General features: G+C 44.0%; 2 protein-coding genes and 1 long non-coding RNA gene across 6 annotated transcripts in view; 2 read left to right on the plus strand and 1 right to left on the minus strand.

Annotated features, from left to right (window-relative positions):
* The first annotated feature begins 134 nt into the window (after positions 1–134).
* On the plus strand, positions 135–2,282 carry LOC139771183 (uncharacterized). Its single transcript, XR_011717879.1, has 2 exons — positions 135–1,631; positions 1,798–2,282. It is a non-coding gene; the product is annotated as an uncharacterized lncRNA (long non-coding RNA).
* Positions 1,832–10,060, minus strand: Metro (membrane palmitoylated protein 7-like protein metro). Of its 4 annotated transcripts, none has more exons than XM_071703751.1 (11): positions 9,104–10,060; positions 7,906–8,192; positions 7,523–7,654; positions 7,031–7,057; positions 5,688–5,855; positions 5,259–5,330; positions 5,058–5,182; positions 4,873–4,997; positions 3,990–4,292; positions 3,310–3,653; positions 1,832–3,110 (listed from the first exon to the last, which is right to left on the minus strand). In XM_071703751.1, exons 1-11 carry the CDS (start codon positions 9,144–9,146, stop codon positions 2,934–2,936), a joined length of 1,803 nt encoding a protein of 600 aa, XP_071559852.1. In that variant the 5' UTR covers positions 9,147–10,060; the 3' UTR covers positions 1,832–2,933. The 4 variants fall into 4 exon arrangements, with proteins under 4 accessions (XP_071559852.1, XP_071559854.1, XP_071559853.1 ...); XM_071703753.1 differs by having other exon boundaries at positions 3,990–4,166; positions 9,104–10,059; XM_071703752.1 differs by lacking the exon at positions 7,031–7,057 and having other exon boundaries at positions 9,104–10,059.
* Positions 10,061–11,886: 1,826 nt separating this feature from the next.
* Positions 11,887–20,777, plus strand: part of LOC139771184 (protein bric-a-brac 1) — a 352,506-nt gene continuing 343,615 nt past the window's right edge. The window contains exons 1-2 of the mRNA XM_071703761.1: positions 11,887–12,061; positions 13,734–13,787. The gene's annotated coding sequence lies outside the window, so the exon portion shown is untranslated. The remainder of the gene's footprint in view (positions 12,062–13,733; positions 13,788–20,777) is intronic.

The following is a 20,777-nucleotide window of genomic DNA, read 5'->3' on the forward strand; positions in this document are numbered from 1 at the left end:
CTAAGAGAAACATCGACGAGACAGGAAGGTTTAAATGTGTCGCCGCCGCCTGATGCGGCGTAAATTCGTTCCGTAATGAGTCCGCGCGGGCCGCGGAGCTTTAAATTTCGATTGACCGACCACGAATGGCACGTCGTCAAGCCACAACGATGACAATGGCCCGTCGCGAAGATAATTTTATGCCTTCCCGAGAGATAATAATAAATGTCACGGAACACTTTGCCAGCGGTGGAACCTTTTATAAGTAATTAAGTTTTGAGTACTATTTGCGGAAACGAAATTTGTATTTTTAGAGAGAAAGAGAGAGGGAGAGATGCTTATATTTTAATATAACATTGATATTAATATAAATTTTAATTAAATATGTTTAATGATAACTCCGATCAATTTAACTAAAATTTATATTAAATTCATTAAAATATTTTTTATTTTATTTAAAATTTACTAAAAATTTTTAATATCTCTGATGAATTTTAAATCACATGACCATGTAATTTAAGAATCCTAGATTTTAATTATAATCATTTATAATGATTTTTTTGAATAAATGTTGAGGTGATTTTTAGAAATCTAAAATTACAATCACAAAATTTAAGTACAATTTAAGTACAATCACAAAATTTGGCGCAAATTTTCTCTTTGGAGTTTCGATTCCAGGCACCGCAATCGTCGCGGCTATTTTTGCGAATTTCGTGTATGTTAATCAGGCGGATACACGAAAGCCGCAGGCAAGGTGATAGACAACAGTAACGAATCGCAAAACGAGGCATGCGACCTGATATTGCATTACGTGTGAAGTAACACGGCGATTTATGCATGCGAAAAGTTGGCCGAGAAATTCTGAAATCTCGGCGGCGCGGCGGCGGGTATGAGCGCGAGTTCCCTCATGCACGCGAACGCCCGCGTCCGAGAATCAATATTTGCAGGCGCTTCCAATGAAGGAGCTCGTAATTTCGAGAGGAAGTCATTGGCGCGAAGAGCAAAGTGGTTTCCGTGCCTGCTCGTGACGGGCTATTAAGAGTTCCCGCTGGTTAAGTGTAAGTCGCAGTTTTGACACGGATGTTCGTTACGCTTCTCGCTGCTTCTCGACAAAAAAGGAAAATGAGGACAGCACATTAATTAACCCTGGGACGACTGAGGGTCAGAAGCTATTTACAAGAGAATATTTCTGATCGATGAAACAGCTTTTAAAGTTCATTCGTTATATAGATTTGTATATTATTTCTATTAAATCGAACCTATTAAATCGAATTGTTCAAAAGCACTTCGGCTGTCAAAATAATCGACTCGACAGTTCTATCGAACGGTTCTATTTTTTTTTTAGATGAGAACAAGATACTGAGTAAACGCTTCTGCGTCAAATTGTGTCACAATGCTTTTCAGAAATCTATGACGGTAACAACTGTGCCTAGGCCATTTATTTTTGCACAAAACTTGGATTATCCGTGTAATTTTTTTGGGTCAGCCTGTCACTCATTTGACACTGACCTTGGAAGTAATGAACGCAGAAAGAAACTACTACGCGAAATTAAGGCACGTGAAACGTGTCAGTTGTCTATCAACAAACTCGCACGAAGGCCTTCTCTATTTTACTCAGCAGGCATGAAGCTTCTCGGAAGATATTTTTCTCGGTATTGTAATTTAAAGATGATTTGCATTCTCATATATGATTTGCTTGAATGATTGGAAAACACAGAAATGCATGCCTCCTGCAACAGTATTACGTATATTACGTACGGCAGTGTGTGGATTAACGTTTAATTGTAGATAATTAATTCTTCTCTTCTTTAAATCTAGGACGTGAAAGGAAACGGGTTATCTTAATTACACGTTCAAAGTTTAATGGTATATTTCGATAACATGCAGAGTTTACATCAAGGGTGAGTTATGCAACGTCAACTCGATAGAGCGTACAGCCTCTTTCTTTCATTGGCATCCCATTGTCATGGAAAAGAGTAACATAAAATAGTAATATCGTGGTAATGCTGACCAAGAGTGTGGAAAATACAATAAGTAGGTACAGTGGTGCGATCATTTCGATCGCGTTTCTAGGTACAATACTTATTTGGCAACAATTAACAACAATCGAGATCAAAGATCGTCCCACGGTAGTGACTCTCCTGGCTTTGGTGAACACCTTCCAAAGCAACCTCGGCACAAGTTCCATTTCGTGAGCATTGATCCCAAGTTATGCGAGATTTCTGTGGTCTCAAAACTGGAATTTCACGACGTGTCGATAGGATATATAATATAGAAGAGATTCGCGACGAGATCAGAAAAGTTACCCCCCCCCCCCCCCCCGCTTTCCTTTTGATCTGCGCGATACGAGATCTCCCGCCGCTGGTGAAGCGTCTGGCAGTAAGGATTCTAAGATTAAGAATGCGCGGAGTGTCGCTGAAGTGTTACGATAGTTACCCGGTAAACAAGAACTGTGGGACTTTGGACGACTTTGAACCACTTGGAGCGTATCTTCGAAATTACTTCAACATTTTATACTTACAATTAGCTATTTAATTATTTAATTTAGTCGAGGAGAAGCGCGTCGCGTTTCTTTCGCGATCGGTGAATCGTCACGTACGAAACCGGCAACGATCACCAACAACGAACGCACGGCATCCGATAATAGAAAATTTCATTTAACTCGTTTTCGAAATTCGGATAAAGACTCGCGAACGCTCGAGGTACGAAATTTCTAGGAGTGTAAAGGCGCGATAACGCTAGATGGTAAATTGCAATTTGGTGAGACAATAGACGAGAAGTACACGCGTTCTTCAGGGAACCGTCTTTCGCGGAGACAGAGCTAAAGTATCGTCGAGCGTTGCGAGAAACGCTCGATCTCGTCAAACCGCGACGAGTAATCGCGCGTTTCAACGAAATCCCTTCTCTTCCGCTTTTCCTTCCGTTTTGTTCCTCGAACCTTAACGACTATCATTTTACTGAACCCACGAGGCTGGTACCCAAAGCGGCTCAGATTCCACTCGATGGATTGCGTTGACTAGTTGCTCGAATGCCATGGGAAGGTCAGCGTTCACAATCACCTCGTCGAAGAGATGAGAATACAGGAACTCTATCCTTTCCGCGCTGTGCAGGATCTCGTGGAACTCCTCGTCCTGTAATAAAATATCGATCGATGATAAAATGCAATTGTCGTACTTTCTTAGATTGCGAAGAATGCAAAGATGTTTATTGTTAAATATATCAAAAGCGAGCAAAAAGATATATCTAGTTAAATTTGAGAAAAACTCAACTTATGATAGAAATGACAATGGTTTTTGGTCGTTTTGTGTGAATATAAAATGTCCAACTTACCGTGAAACCTCGAGAATTGTTCTCATCGAAGGTCGACCTCGCTCGGGCTTCGTTTCTGGTCTCCTTTAGCACTTCGAACGTCGGCGGTTTCACATATATGACGTACGGCCTCAATTGCGGTGTTCTTAGCATCTTGAGAGCTTGATAGTGAGGGTTCAGAAGACACACGTATCCGGCGTTTACGAGCGAGCTGACGCTCTCAGAGCTGGTGCCGTATAAATTTCCCTTGAACTCGCCATACTCAATAAACTTCCCAGCCTCAAGGTCCTCCTCCATTTTCTCCCGAGTCACGAAATGATACTCATTGCCGTTTACTTCGCCCGGTCGCGGTGGCCTAGACGTATCTGATAAAAAGATTTGTTTAAAAAGAATATTAGATTGATAAATTAATTGAATATTTTTTACTATTATATAATATCTCTCTCTTTATATTTAAAATTATTTTAACGCTTGATACATTTACCAAACTGTTTTATTCAATTATTTTATTTCGCAAATTGCTCTTGTGTTTTATCAATCATTGATTTAATAAATCTTTCATTATTGGCATTCTTTAGATTCATTGAATATAATAATTCTTCCGTTTTTAATTCGTGACCACAATATTTGTGAATTTAATTTTTCTTTAAGCTAATCTCCCCCTTCTTGATCAGTTGTAATGAGCTTCTTGATAAACTTACAGGGAACAGGAGTCTTGTACTTTTCGGCGTCGGTTGCCATAAGCCGCCTCTTCAGCTCGTTCCTGCCGACTCCCGGTGGCCCGATGAGAACCACCGGGCGGTACAGACCCGGCCTGGGATAGAGTTTCGCGACCTCTTCGTAAGTCGGTACTTCTTCCCGATCGAAGTCGTCGTTCTCTGCAGCGTCATACATGATTTTTTTAGTTTTAGTTCCCTGCAAGTTGCACTTTGTAGGCGAGGCGTGCAAAGAGGTACTGGGACGGGGGCACAATGCGGGCAAAGGCACTGGAACAGAACACAAGCCTAACCGACGGTTAGGTCGTCAGGCCATCCATTCGTTAAAGAAGCGCAGCCAAGATCGACTTACCGAATTAACGGGGCAACCACCTCGGGCACAAATCTACCGCGCACACAAAACCGACTGATCCTAAAGTATGCTTGAGGTGGTCACTAATGAACGATTTGTTATGCAACATTGCTACTTTCACGCCAATATTAGCGCCAAGCTTTCCATTAACAACATCAGCCTAGAAACAGAGCGTTCTCGGAGCATATTGGCATTTTGCGTGTTAATCTAAGATTCTTTCAGTTTAACTAAACAAATGCGTTTTTCATAAATCTAAATTAATTCTGATAGAAATGTATAAAGTGACCGAACGCAAAATTCTGTCAATATACTCCGAGCATCTACTTCGGCAACTTCAGTAACTGCGGATTTCGTGCAACATTGATCGATATATATCTGCCGCTATAACAATATATAAACACATTAATAATATGAGAAACACTCGATGATGTTAGATGACTCGATGAGATGAATGATTGCGAGACGAGATCAAGAGAAGCGAGTTACTTAATCAAACCAACAAACCCATCGACATACTTATATTGTCTTCGTCTGACTTCTCCTTTTCCTTCCTCTCGAGGAGGATCCTACGTTCTTGAAGGGCTCTGCTGGGGATCAAGCCTGCTCTCATATTTCGATCCCCTTCCCTTCTGGCTTGCCACCTGTATTTATAACCAGAGTCATTATAATTTATTCTTACCAATATTCTACCATATTCTTACCAATAGGCATCATCTTGACTGACAATATGCAGAACATCACCCTTGACGAAATCTAATCCGGCTTCTTTACAGGGAATATAAGGGTCGTCAGCCGCCACATATGAAAAGTGTGCCCTCACGCGAACCTAAACGATTATATATATTTAACACAATTTTATATTGTAAAAATCTATCACTGTTATTCCGACCATCAGATTTTACCTTGCTCTCCCTTACTCCACTTTTGCTGTCCGCGGGCACTATTTTAAAAGTGATTGTCCCTTCTGAGTTTTGCTGAAAAAAATCGAATTCACGTAAATTTTTTTCAGTAGTGACAATCTGTTTATTTAAGAGTCAAAAGAGCTATATTTTATCAAGTCAATAACGAAATGTATGTTTAAGTAAAAACCTGAAGAAATAGCTTCTAAACAGAGTCTCTTTAAAATAATCGCATGTTAACTGTACAATAATATATATTATATTATTTTATAAAATAATAAATGTGAAAGTAATTGTTTATGAATACATTCTCAATCAACTTTACTTGTGGCCTTCGGACTTAAAAATTTGGATTGAAGTATATAGTCCTTTAAACTACTTTTTTGTACTTGGTCGTTATTTGATTGTAACGAGATAGGAAAATTAGCTTACCAAAATGTGTAGAACGAAATTGGGTGTCTTTCCCTCAACGCTGATGCCGTTGACTTCGCAGACCTCGTCGCCGACGTGGATGAGACCGGATCGGTCGGCCGCACCGCCGTGCATTATCCGCGCGATCACGATCTTGCCGGTCTCTTCGCAAGTTTTTATGGTCGCCCCCTAATATCAAGGTATAAAGTCTAGTATTGTCATTGCATTGTACATTTCGCGCGCGAACGCGTACTAGGGAGCGTCTTTTCTTTCTCTTCTTAAAAAAAAAATGGATAAAAATAAAGGGACTTCCTCATGTGTGGAAATGCAGACGCGGAATGCAATACTAAGATCAGCGCGTGCCCGACGATTTCCGTGCCACGATCGACCGATCGGAGAATCGTTGAAATCGTGCGCACAAAAATAGACGAGCGTTGCGCGCCGATAACATGAATGTCCAAAAGGTATAGCAAATATATCTAAAATGTTTGGTTTTTTCTCAGTTATCAATTATCTGTGACGAGTCTTTTAAATCTCCTTTGGAATTTCATGTTGCTTAGAGCTTTCTTATCTCTGTACGTTTCCCGAGATAAACAGAAATAGGCATTTTTAATGATTTGCAAAATAAATGTAACAAAGATCGAATTGCATCTCGAGAAACATATATGCAAAATGCAGTTACCCGTAATATTATTTAATTATGATTGCTCGAAGAAGAAATATGAAATTACAATAGTGTTGTACTTTTGAAATAAAAGATAATTTTGTGCCTAAATTTGGGAATATCTAATTTGAGCGTATTTTTTTAAGCCAAATTTTTGCCAAAGGGTAACTCCATTTCATGTACTTAAAATACAGTCATGCGGGACAATAACAACAAATACAGTGGTACAACAGATTTTATTTACAAGGCAAAAACATGAAAGAACAACACAAACAAGACGTATGCAATGGACGCAACAGAGGCAACAGAGCAAAATCAACAAACTTGTGCGGGGAAGGAAATGGAGATTTATGAGAAACGCTTTATTTACAGCTGAATCTATGTCCTGTGATCGCAGCACGATAACGAGGTAGGAATTGACTAGAGATTTATGCTGAAGCAAGGATTGAAACCGGTTTAATTCTGCACGATCTTGATTAATTCAAGATTTCTGAACGCTCGCACTTTCCGCTGTCGTTTCCTCTGTACAGTAACGAAAGTTGCGCGCGACAAAATTCTACCGGTTCCGATCCTGACGCTAAAGTGAGCGGCGAAACGAAAAGAAATGATGGCCAAAGGTACAGGGCAGTTTCGTACGACGTAAAGTCAGGTGTTCATCACAGGTGCTCAGCACATGTTCTACGGCATTCAGGCGACTTACCACGATCGGTTCAACGCCGGCGTCGCCCTTCGAAGCAAGTTTGACGATGAAAGAAACACGTGATTACTTGGTTACTCTTTTTCTTCGCACACGTGAGGCTCTACTCGTTACTTCCGGAGGATTTTCTCATAGTAATCCATAGTTAGAAAACTACGCAGATACGTGACTCGCCTGTCTACGCCGATACTGGGGGAGACCGTTTTTCGCGTCTCATGCAAGGCGACGCGAATGTACAACCATGTGTGGGCGGAAAAAAACGAATCTTTAACGCTCTGGCAAAAAAAAGTAATCTACCTTCGACTGCTCCCCCTCTTTCCCTATGGCTTCGTCAAAAAACGTAAACGCGTACACTCGAACGCTACTACTTAATTGACAGTTAAGCCTTCTCTCCCTCTTACGCTTATGCTCACACTCTTTGGGTTAATCGAGTGAAAGACGCTCAGAAAGACACCGTTATTGCAAATGACCGACTCAACGGTCGATCTGACGTACCAGGGGCTCGTTCGACTTGACCAGCTGAACGATCTTCACCGTTTCCTCGTCCTCGTCCACCTCCAACGGGATGTCCGGCAGCCTTGGATAGTAGTCCTTTTGCGCCACCGCATCGTGAGCGCAGAGGAGACCCTTCAATGAAGGAAGTTGTTGAAATACATATTCTCAAAAAATATTAATTTCTTCAGAGGCGATTATTAAATCACAAACATGAAGAAAAATTGACATTTGAAAAGAATATTTGCCAGGAATCATGTTTCATTTTGTTGTGACAAGAGAGAGACAAAAAGATTTTTTTAAATAATATCATTGCCTTCGAAGAAATCAGCTTATCGTGCAAAGTATATGCTTATACAAAGTTGTTTACTTATTACTATCATTACCTGGATGTGTGGCTTTTGCAGCAAGTGGAATAGCTCCTTGTAGTCGGCCGAGGCGTGCGTTTTGGTCGACAGCAGATCGAGAACCTCGACGTCGATGTCCATCGCGTTCGACAGCACGGGGAAGAACTTGTCGTCCTTAAAATTGTTGAGGATCTTGTTATGAACGTTCACCAGGGCGTTCAGCTCCTTGGACTGCAGCAGCTCGCTGAGAAATCCGAATTCCTCCTCGGTGCAGCTGGGAATTTCCGACTTGTTCTCCTGCAGCGAGTTCAGCAACTTGGACAACGCTGGAATAAGGGAGCGAGTGAAACTAACAAACGCAATAAGAAAATAAAGCTGGCAAATAAGGCACAATCTCCGAGTAAGATTATAAAGTAAATTAAAAATGGAGCAACTTTGAAGAACTCTTGTCTTTATCTCTCCGTTTAAATCTTTCATTATTTTTTTTTAATTATGTTTCGCTACATACGCTTCAGCGTAAAATATATAATACGTTCATTATTCGAGTCGAATGGTGCTAGTTATACGTTCTCCATGTTTAAACGCGGAAACGCTAAAATTGGAAACGGTGTAATGAACTCTATTCCTCTGCCACATGTCTCTATAATTATTTTAATTCAAAGACAAGGATTTCTCGTGACATTTACCGCGCCGATCGATACCGGATCGCTATCGGATTCATTTTTAAACGGAGAATTACTCGTCAGAGACCTCCGTTCCGTTCAACAAATTGGAGCACGCGGAAATGTGCGGTCGCGATTGAAATACCACGCTAACGCGACGCACGTCTGAATACCTCGTTATTACTCGCGGTGGCGTTTATTTACTCTCTCTCTCTTTCTCGGGTTTACCCTCGCTCTATATTTATAACGTACAACGCTCGCGGCCGACACACGTTTTATTAATATGTCTTTGAAGAGTTATTCAGTCACGTATCGGATTATGCTCCGCACAACTCGCTCCAATAACTCTCGTCTCTTGCGCGGAAACAAACGGGAGGACCTTATCGACACGTCGCCGCACAATAGTCAACTTCGTCGAAATCACCTGCGCCGCTCTCCAGCACCCACCGTCCCTTATACTCTTATCTCGACGCGCTGCACGTGAAAACACCCTCGACGATCTCGGATCGCCCTCAATTGTTCGGAAGGTGGTTTTCAGCAGCTTTCTCCCTCCTGTCTCGTTACCGTCGACTTACCGGGGTCCCAGTTAACGTTTTCCATGACGACCGCCGCTGTCATAATTCGCACACGGCACCCCGGTCAGGCGTGTCCGCGCGCACCCGAGGCGAGGACGACGCGGGCGTCGCGATGCTCGGCGTCCGTTTGAGCGACGGGTATCAGAGACGGCGACAGCGGGATCGGGATCCGGGTCGGCGTATTTCTGTCGGGGTCGCGCGCTGCGCCGTCGCCGCCGCGTCGACGGCCCTTCTTCCGTCGACGATGCTGTCCCGCCGCTGCTGCTGCTGCTGCCGCTGCTGCTGCTGCTGTCGCTGCCGCTTCCTCGCGTCGACGTGTCGCGTTCGCGTCGTCTGGAGTGTCGTTATCATAGCGAGAATAATCCGTTACGTAAGCAGCCTGTCACTCGACACGGGGTAGGATGACCGCCACCGGATTGGCCTGCCGTCCCTGCCCCGTGCGATTCCTCGACATGGCACGAATCTCCTCTGTCCTCACTCTTCTCCTCTCTTTCTCCCCTCTCCCTCTCCCTCTCTCGCTCTTTCTCCCTTTTTTGCGTTCTCCGATCCGAAATCCGACGCGCTCGCCGAAGACGCGCTCTCACGCGCTTCACGGAGGAGCTTTTCCCCTCGCGTGGATGATCTGCTCGGCACTAATGCACCCCCGACGAAGCTCGCGCGTTCCTTGTGTTTTTCCGACGTCCCGGCATCGGTGCCATGTTGAAAGGCGCCGCCGAACAATGCGCTCCGCGCACCCTTCGCCGGCCACTGTTCCGTTTCTGACTCGCCCGACCGAGAGGCCGAGAGCGGAGCGGACAGCCTCGTCGCTTCTGTCTCGCTCTTTCTACGTCTTGCGCGGGCTTGCGGAAAGAGACGGACGATTCTCGTCGAAACTCGACCCTATCTTCGCGTTCACGCAGGGACGGCGAATCACACGATCGAGAGCCACATGGTCATTCTCCAGACTTTGGATGCCGAACTGATTTTCGAATGCTCCTAGTTCGAATACAATTTGTAATGATAAACGAACACACGTTATAGCACTGGCTAAGTTCTATCGATATAATAGCAGCTGGGATAATTTTTGCAATACGTGCGATTTATAAGAAATAAGTCCCAAAAATGTTCATTGAACGAATAGTTCACTCAAAACCACGTAATTGATTGATATAGTAATTAGAACAGAACATGCCCTATGTACACAAAATACCAGTAAAATAAATTTAAAAAAAATACGGATGTAGATAAGATAGAATAATTTAAGCTGAATTTTTTAAATACAGAATGTTTATGTAAAGTGTATTTGTTCCACGAAAATATTAATTGAACGAATAATGCATTCAAAACTGCGTGATCGATTAGTACGATAATTAGAGCGGAACATGCCCTACGTACGTAAAACAAAAAAATACAGAAATTTTTTAAAATACGGATGCAGATAAGATAAAATCAATTGAATTTTTTATGTGTAGAACGCTTATATGTAAAACGTTAGGTGTATTCGTAATAATAATTTCGTTTACTTTAATACAAAAATATTAATTGAACGAATAATGTATATAATTGACAACATAAATGCATATAAATTGACTACTGTGACAATTAGAGCAGAACGTGCTCTATATACGCAAAGTACAAAATACAAAAATTAAAAAAATACGGATGCAGGGTAGTATAATTATATTCAGCTTATTTTTAAATAAACTGGTTTTTTTTTAAACACATAACGTTCGTAAACCGTAATAATATTTAGATTAATAATTTCGTTTAAAAGCTTTAACACAAAAATATTATTTGAACGAATGCATTTAAAACGCGTGATCGATTAGAATAACAATTACGAGAATATACATCACATATAAAGCCTCAATAAAAAATATAAATTGAGGAAACGGATGGATGCAGGATAAGTTGGAATTCGCCGATTCTTTAAATACAGATCGTTCATATGGAGCGTAAAATGTACTTGGATTAGTAATCTCATTTAAGACTTTTAACGTAAAAAAATATGAATTGAACGAATAATCTCAAAAAACTGCACGTGATCAATCAATTACAAATTAAAGCGAAACGTACTATATACACAAAATTCCAGCAAAGAATACAAAAATTCGGACAAATACAGATACAGAGAGATAGAGTCAGTAGAATTCTTTAAACGCAGAGTGTTCCTGTAAAGCGTGAAATATATTTGGATTAAGAATTTCGTTTATGAGCTCAAATAAAAAAATATTTATTACGAAACTGTCAATTGAGCCGTCGTATCAGGTATGTGGCGCCATCTATTAACAACTCGTCAAATCGAATGTAACACAAGCGTCAACCGATAATAAACAACATTGCATTATATTAATTATAAATTAATTAACGCCACAATGAAATGAAGCTATCTGATTATGTCTGATCGCATCAGCTGGCATTGTGCTGGCAAAGGTCGGTATTCCATCGAGATACAATTTTTCGTTTAGATAGAGATGTCCCGACGTGCGATGAATCTTATTGTCTAACAATCTAATTTTTTTCCATTTTATGAATGAAAATGCAAAAACGTCCGCGCGATATTCTGCCCGACGGACGAGCGAAACCTCCAGGAGTCGAAAATTTCGCGCGCGTTCTCGCCGATGCTGAAAATCCGCGCATAAAACTCGCTTGGGTTTGCACTCGACTGCGGAGGAGAGGCGAGACAGAGAGAGAGAGGGAGAGAGCGACTCCGCAGTCTCCTCTCTCCGTTCTCCGAATCTCCCTTGCGGCATCGCGACGACGACGGCGCCGCGCGGCGCCGCGCGGCGCGTCGCGCCGCGTCGCGGCGCCACCGTCGCCGTGTGTACATGCAGTTGTCTGTACGCGAAACATCTCGCCGCACGCCTCCCGCGGGAGGCCGTAACTTCCCGTTTTGATTTCCCGCGGAGTTCTCGCGCGGCGAATCGCGCGGCGCCGCTTCCCACGACTCGCCGATCCGTGCCGGTCCCCCGAGTTTCGGTAAGCCCGCCGGTTTCACTCTACTTTCCGCCCCGCGAAACCCGCCGTCGCGCGTTTGACATGGCGTGCGCTTGACGTACACACGCGCGAGCGCGCGCGGGCGCGCGCGCGCTCACGCCGTCTGATTTTCGCGAATGTCTCTCTCTCTCGCGCGCGCGCGCGCGCACACGCGGACGCTCGTCGACGTCCGTCGTCCGGATCGACGACGTGCGCGCGCGACGGCGACGCCGTCGTCGTCGCCGCGACGGCCGATCCGGACGACGGACGCCGACCGCGAAAAAATCGCGGCGATCCGCCGACGCGGCACGTCGGTGCGACCGGGCGATCCACAAGTGGTTGCGTCGCGATGCGCGCGCGTGCGCGCGAGAGTATGGGTGCGTGCGTGAATGAGAGCGAAGGAATGCGTGTGCGTTTGCGGTGGCGACGATGACGCCGACGACGACGAAGAAACGTCACGCCGCGACGCAGGCCGCGCCGCGACGCGACGTTCTCGAGAGGATCGGTCGCCAAGTTCGGAGCGCAGGGCCGCATCTAGAATTTTCTGCGAGCCGGAAATTGCCGAAATATCGGAGGAGCGCTTTTGTGCGAGGGAAACCCTGGCGCCGGTTCTGTTTGTTTTGATCTCGTAAACGCGTCTCGGCGATCGCTGTCGTTCGCCCTCGCAAACGTTCTCGTGCGAAGAAAGAGTGCTGTTTCTCATTCGTCTGAATAACCTGGGCGGCGAAGAAACGATCTCGACCAGTGTAATCGCTCTTATCCAATTAGTCTTAATGTCCTTAAATTGTTATAAACTATGTTTGAAAATCATTGAGATTTGTCAGACCGAATAGAGTGAGTAAATATGCGTAGCTATATATGCGGGTCATGAAGGAATGTGATAATATATCACGCTAAAAGAATAATTTATTTTTTTAACGTGAGATATTACCGTAGTCCTTCGTGATTTGTATGGCTTAATTTTTATGCAAAAAAAGGAGAGAAAGACGTTTCTTTAACTTAAATTTCGGATTACCGACACGAGCACGAAATGCAAATTTCAGTTTCTTTCAAACGGTTTTCATCAATATGAAGAATGTCGCTAATTTTTTTTTTTTTTGAACGTATTGAAATCAGAGTTTATTTTCGAAACTTTCTAACTTTCTTCCCTGGTGAAAAAAATCTCATATTTTCTAAGAATTTCTCATATATCAAATTTAAAAAAAATTCTGAAAAGATATGTCCAATTTCTCAGATACTTTCAGAAATAATTGGATGAGGATTTTTGGAATAGTTCAGTATTTGTGTGTGTAAAAATTTCTGACAAATTGTGCGGATTTTGCCTTTCGCGTAAAAAAATCTGAAAAATTCTGAGTCTTAAAATTTTCGTAGAAATTCTGATTGATAATATGAAAAATTCCGAGACATTTTTTCATCAGGGTTTTTCTTAAGCTTCACGTTTTTTTAAATAGAAAACAAAAAAAACTTTTAAGGACAAAGGCTACGAAAATACCACCTTCTTTTATGGCGAATTTTCCCTCTCACTTTTCACGACAATGCTGTAATGTAATATGTGACATTTGTAAATAAATCGTATGCATCTCGACGATCGATAAGGCGTTACTGATTACTCGCTCGAACATCCTCCGAACTTTCCCGCATTTTTATTTACAACATTCTTTTTCCATTGTTACAGACGCCTCCTCGCACATTTTCGCACCTCCCACTTCTTTTTTCACTCATCGTTTTGGTAAGCCCGATTATATTTTATTTATCTTCTCCAATATTTTTTTTTCAACTTATTTATTAATTACATATCTCACCTATTTTCCAGTTTTATCCGTAATCGCCTGTTTTGTACGTTTGAACGTGACATTTTCTCATTTTTTATTTATAATGTTGTATCGGCGAGAAGATAGCGAATCGATTGCAACAGTTTGATCGTCTGCGTTATCGCGCAACGCCGGGAATCAGAAATGCAGCTCGTGCTGCAGCTGAAAGATGTCGCCATCGGTTCCATGTCTCCGCTAACACGTGCGTCAGTCTCTCGGCTTCCGTGTTTCGAATCAAGAGCATTTGTTGGAAAGTCGGAATGCCCTATAATTAATTCAATTCGGATACAATACAATTATTAATAATTTCGACTGATTTCCAACATTTATTATTTACGCGTCGTTAAATTGAGTAATATCGTAGCCAGAGTCGGCTGAATCGATAAGAATAATTGCGGAAATTTTACAGGATTAGGTAGAATAAATTTAAAGAAAAACTCGATATTATAGATTGACCCAAGTTTTTTTCGCATGACGAGCGATAATATTAAATTTGCAGAGCGCGTTACGGTGGCGACCATCGTACCGTGTCGGACGATATCGAAAGAGAGATGACACTTTCAAACGTACGGCAAATCAAATTTATACGCAAAACACGACTCATTGTTAAAAATGCGCCGTCCGTTTCTGGCGTTGCTATAGAAAATATCGCGATATTAAAATCCAAACAAAAATATCGACGTTCGTTCCGACTTCCGACCGTATACGGAACGGAGGTTCATTCGTACGTCGCGAATAAAGGGTGCATTCTGCCCCGGCCCTTCTGCCGGCGGAGGAGGAAGGACGCGGCGAACGAAAAAATAAAAAAAACTCCGCGACACACACACACACACACACAGTCGTGTGAAAAATTAAATCGCGTTTACACGGTGTCGCCGTTATTTCATCGCGGATGAGCACGGCGGCGAGTATCGAGATCTGGGCAAACATTTTTGGCGCCCTTTCAGACGAATTAGCGGAAACGGCCCCCGCGACTTTTTCCGCGTCCGTCGTCGGAAATATTTCATGCTGAAAATTTTTCCAGCGCGGAAGACAGTCCAAACCCGCGACCATCGAACATTTCGCTCGCGAGATACAACGCGGCGAGAAAGGTTGGAAGGGGGGGGGGGTGACAGAGCGCGAGGCACGCGAGGGGGACGTACGGGGGGTTGGGCACGTGTCAGGCGAGTGTTTTACTAGCCTTAATTTCGTGTGCTTTCGTAGCCAATATGTCGGGGCAGTAAATTCCAAACTTTCCGCCTGGCTTCGCGTTTCGGCATTGCGCGTTTTTGCGATCGCGGTTTTAACGATCCCCCTACCCTATATCGCCCACCCGCGACCCACCCACCCCCCCTCCGCCCTTTCGACTAACGGAGGTCCGAGGAAAAGCTGCCGGATATTAATTTTGTAAATAACGAACTTCCGGCGTCGACGAGAAACTTTACGCAGCACCCCTTCCGTCGTTTCGTCCCTCTCGCGCGCCACCGTTTTCTCTTGCAGGGGTGGAGGAGGGCTTGTCGTATCGTTATAACTACGAGAGAGCGTATCTCACGGGCGAGCCACGGAAATTTTTCCTCGGCGAGACCCAGGCGAGAGGCGGCACTTGCAAAACAATTACGAATCGTCGCTATTTCCTTCCGCCATTGTACGGCCGGGGCCCGTGAAAGGAGGGCCGAACTTTGAAATTCATTGCGCGCCATTGTACGCGGCCGCTCTTATTTCGTGGCGAGGGGAGAGAAGAAGGGGGCAGGCGCGTACGACGCACTAAAAATGAATAAGACAGAGCGATTAAATATTCGCCGAGCGCCCCGGTACAAAAATTCACGTTGGCCCCGGCGCGCGCACACATACACACGCAGCATGTAGAGAAAGGGGAGAAAGAACGCGGTAAGGGGGGCGATAGAGAAAAGAGAGAGCAAGAGAGAGAGAGAGAGAGAGAGAGAGAGAGAGAGAGAGAGCCGTGAATCGATTGAACCAACATAAACGCGGTGGAGGACTAATAAAAAAAAAACAGTAATTTACTTACTAAAACATAAAGCCACGTCCGTGGCCGGCGAAGGAAGGCAAACACATTAAACATTTAGAGGGCATAATAACCCGCGGCATACGTAATACGGCTGGCGCCCTTTTCACCGATAGCCATGAATAATGTACACACGCCAAGGTATGACGTAGGCTCGCGCGCTAGACTTGTGTGTATTTCACGGCGAGGTAGATCGACCGACCGGGCTATTTCCAATAACCGGCACCGCGCCGCGCCGGCAACGCTATCGCGCTATCGGCCGCGCGAGCATTGGCGAGCGTATAAGACCAGCGCGAGAAGGCAAAAGGGGGGCTCAGACACACCGAGCCAGCCCCCTTTGTGTCCGCTTCCGTCGATTGTCGTCGATGCTCGTCACCGCTCCGCGCCACTTTGCCCTATCTGTTTTACGGGAGTTAGCACTTGAAATAGAGTTATCAGAGAGACCGTTCAACAGGGTCGTGGGGAACAAAATGTGTCTCGGGCTAAAAACTCGACTGACTTACTTTCCGCTCGTTGGAATTCACCCCCGTTTATTCTGCCGTTCACTAAGAGGCAGCCGAAAGAATAGCGTGCGATGCACCGCACTGCGACAGGGGTAAATTTACACCAAAGTAATGAAAGGATTTCAGATCCAGTGTCTTCAATGAAAATAAATCAAATTTTGCGACCTATAGTAAACTATTTCTTTGCACATTAAATATCTATAAATAACAATCTTTTTTTGCATAATATATCTGTTTTTTTTTTTAAATATAAGATAACATAATATTGTATATAATAATGCGTTTTTCTCATAGGATCTTCATATACATACTTCTACATATTAATTTTCTGAACAATTTAATTATTTTACCAAAATAAGCTCTATGTTTTCTTGTGCCGCATGGCAAGCATAATATTATAAAGTATTATTACGTTATGAAACTTAGGAAAAAGTATAAAAGAGTAATCTTTGTACCATTCCAGATTGATTTACGAGTTTTAGTAAGTGAAACACAACGTGCCCGATGCGAAATCATCTCGTCGAGATTCCCGTCTGAATTCGCGCGGTAGCAAATGCGTAGTTTGAAATAATCGGTGAATGAACGATTGACCGAGCTCGCGAGATGCATACCGGCGATTAGGTCGACGATTAGCGGCGTACGAGTTTGTCGCGAATTACCAGCGCGGATCACCCGGAGGGGTCATGGCGATTTGTACATCGTATCGGGCGCGACGTGCGGGCAACAATGGCAAAGTAATGAAGTTCGCATTCCAGGCTATCTGGAGCGTAGAATGACAAAACAATAAATCGCTTATCGCCGCCGTGGCCGGTGGTGGCTCGCGTGCCGTCTCTACCTCGGTCGTTCCTCGCCGCGACGTAAAGCGACTCGCCGCGTAATTCACATAGACGCAACACGCCGCGATAAGAGTTTCGCCGTCGTTCAAAGCCTCGCGAGCGTAAATCCCCTCCGGGACGTGCGATCTGCACGAAAATTAAATTTCACGCAGCCTCGACGGTGTTTTACGATCGACGATACTGGAAATTCTAGAAAAGAAATCTTAACGAAAATCAATAAGATTTTCAATGAATTTGTATTAAACAGTGTTGTTTTACGATACGACACGATAGTATTATTTTACGAGTGTTAAGTAATTTGACATCTATAGGTGTCTAAGTATATAAATTTAATTGTCGTCTGAAAAAAAATCACTTTGCTATTATCCACATCGGGTTGAAACGAAGGCAACTTATTTTTTTCGCGGGTTAACGCAGACCGCAGTCTCAGCTAAATTGCGTGAAGAAAGAAGAAGGGGTTTGCCGACATGTTGGTCTCTCGCGTTATTCATCAGCGTGTAATCGCATTATTCATAAGTCGCTCATCTCATCTGGCGATTTTTTGCCAGTCGTAATCATATTTTTAGCTTTACAATTGTCATTCTACTTATGCGATAGCTAGAAAATGGTGGTCTATATTTTTGTCTGAGGAACGATCTTTTATATAAAAAATGTAAAGTCATGTTTATTGAAAGAAGTGCCAATGGCAGATCTCGAAATTACAGTCGATTCACGAGCTATTTAATTAGGCGCGATGATTTTCTTATTCGCGTAGAAGCATGGAGGAATCACGACGTGTCATGCTGAAATATATAATACAATAGTCATAACTGTCAAGTAATATTGATGAAAGCAAAGTTCCTAAAATTATTATAGCCGATCGATAGACTTAAGGGCTAATTTAATTAGGGCCGATGATTTTCCCATTTTTATAGAAGCGCGGAGGAATTGTAATACGTATGTCACGCTGAAATATGTACAATAATCATATCTATCAAAAAAACCCAAACAAAAATGGAGTTTTCAAAGTTGTAGTCGACTGACGAACGATTTAATTAAGAGCGATGATTTTCTCATTCGTGCGAACGTGAGATAATCGATATGCAATGCTAAAATATACATAATAGTTATATACAGGGTGTCTACGGATGCCTCGGTCAATTAAGAATCGATCTTTCCTCAGAGAAATGAAACTAACCCGGAGAAGTTCGAGACATCCTTGAGAGATACCAGAGAATTCTAATCATATAAAATTTACAAAACCATCGTCGGCTGACTGATGACTTAATTATAGCGGCGATGAGTCATTGCTTCTGCCGGTGAAAAGCACGATTGAATTTCCCAGATTTGCGAAGAGCTTTAAAAAAAGTTTCAAGATTAATTTCCGCGCAATTAAGAATATTTATTTCCGCGGACAGTGCGCGGCGCGCGTCATTCGCGTGAAGACAAACGCAGGGGAAAAACAGCTCGCGATGTTTCCGGCGACGGACAATACGAGCGGAATTCTTCGGACGTTCAACAAATGCGGCGGGGGCCGGCGCGTATTATTCAAAATCATTGTGAGTACCGACGCTGTTGATAAAATATACCGCGGCACGGCTCGTGGAAACAGGCCGCGATAAGGATAACTAAGGAAACGAATGGTGGCTCGCGCGAGGCCGATAAGAACCGCGTGATTTAATCCGGAACGAGTTTACCGTTCATGAAATGAAATGAAAAAAGGTAAAGGGGGAGAAAAGAAAAGAAACGCGGCCGCACGTAAATGAATTGCAAATGGCAGCGAATGCTCGTTTGCAGAACGCCTGTAATTATGTGAATCGAAGCAGCGTTTTGTGTTTGCAAAGTCCATCTGCGATTTTCGAAATTACCCGCTCGTGAAACGTCGTGCGCGCGTATCGAAACTTCCGTTTTGGGATCTCGTTAGAATATTGAAATCGAAAAAAGAAATATACATATATGTATATATTAAAGAAAAAATCGACTGCATGACTGTTGAACAAATTGCCATAAAATTAACATGAATCTGGTACGTGTAGCGACTACAACTATAAAATTGACGGGGCAATCTCGCAAATTTCTCTCGAATACCAATAGTTTACACTGTCATTATTCGCCGCTAATTGTATTTTCCGGATAATCCGGATTTGCACTGATTGACGTTAGAGTTGGAGTATAAATTTACCGAAAAAGCCAGGGAATATCATTGCCGGTCGCATTGCTCGCGCGATCATTTTGACACGCTCTCCTATACATATATACAGTTTGCCCCGTGGTGTCGTCGCCGAAAACGTCGCGCCCTGGGCGTCGCATTCGTTTGGTTGACGAAGGGGCACCCGGCAGCCCGGCGAACCTGGATTCAGTCCCGAAAAGCGGGGCAGAACGAGAGCGAGAGCGGCGGTGAGCCCGATAAATCGCCGTCCTCGTCCTAGGAGGGAGCCGCGAGGGGAGGATTAGGGGGAGCAGGCGGATATCGCCATAAAGGCCAGCTCAAAAGTCAATCAAGCGGGCCGAATTACGTCGAAAAGCGCGGCGCGGCGGGGCGCGAGAGAGCGTGGGCGCTCCGCGCGCTCGCGAGAGCACCGATATACAACAAAATGAAAGCTATCAGAGGTGACAATCCGCGGACGACAAATCAGCGTGTATATTTAATGCCCGTGGTGCCATCCCCGCCCCCGGAAAAGCTCTCCCTCCCCCGACGCCCGACGTGGAACAGTTTTCTCTCCCTTTCCCTCCATCCTTCTACATCGGCATGCCTCTCTTCTATCTATCTGTCTATCTGTTCGTCTCCCTCTCGATTTCTCCCGTCGCTCTCTTCCCCTCTCATCCTCTCCGCTTATCGCGCCTCGTCTCTCTTCCTCTCGTCGACCCTCCACCCCCTCCTGCCACCCCAACGCTCTCGCTCCCGCGTCATCACGTTGTTGCTCTCGGATATGTCACTATGCTACCGACATAACCAACCCGCGCTCTTCTCTCCTTGCTCTCCTCTTCTCGCCCACTCACTCGTTGGGCCACCCTCCTCGCCGCACCTCCCCGCCGCGCGTTATTTGCAACGTGTCGTACGCTCGCGCGCATCCCCGCGATCTAGCGCAATCAGTGCTATTATATTAATATTTATGCCAACCCCTCTCCGCTTTCGGTCGCCTCGTCACGTTCTCTCGCGTACGTTTTCTCTCGCTCTTGGCCATCAATGTGATGCCTCGCGGCGGAAAAGCCAATCGAAAACAAATCCACTGAACACCCATTCCCCTAAACTGCTCGACATTTCCGCTTGTTGATCCTCATAGATCGAAAGATATATTGACGGGGATCTGAGGAATAAATCGAGAACGATGACAGCATGTTTTCTTTACGGTCGTTATTATTTGCCAATCTATCTCATTTTCACTAGAACATATTGCAACCTGCAATCTAGTAGTTCTGGAGAATGTTAAACCACATAGGGCCGATATCACAGTCTCCGATTAACGTGATCCTTCGATTAAACTCACTCTGCATCTCTTTCTAACTGTCCCCCTAGAAAGAGACGAAGAGTGAGTTTAATCGGAGGATCACGTTAATCGGAGACTGTGATATCGGCCCATAGTAGGG

This window comes from Temnothorax nylanderi, unplaced genomic scaffold (genome assembly GCF_030848795.1).
Source record: "Temnothorax nylanderi isolate EJ_2023f unplaced genomic scaffold, tnyl_v1.0 TNYL_tig0036_pilon, whole genome shotgun sequence".
NCBI classification, from domain to species: domain Eukaryota; kingdom Metazoa; phylum Arthropoda; class Insecta; order Hymenoptera; family Formicidae; genus Temnothorax; species Temnothorax nylanderi.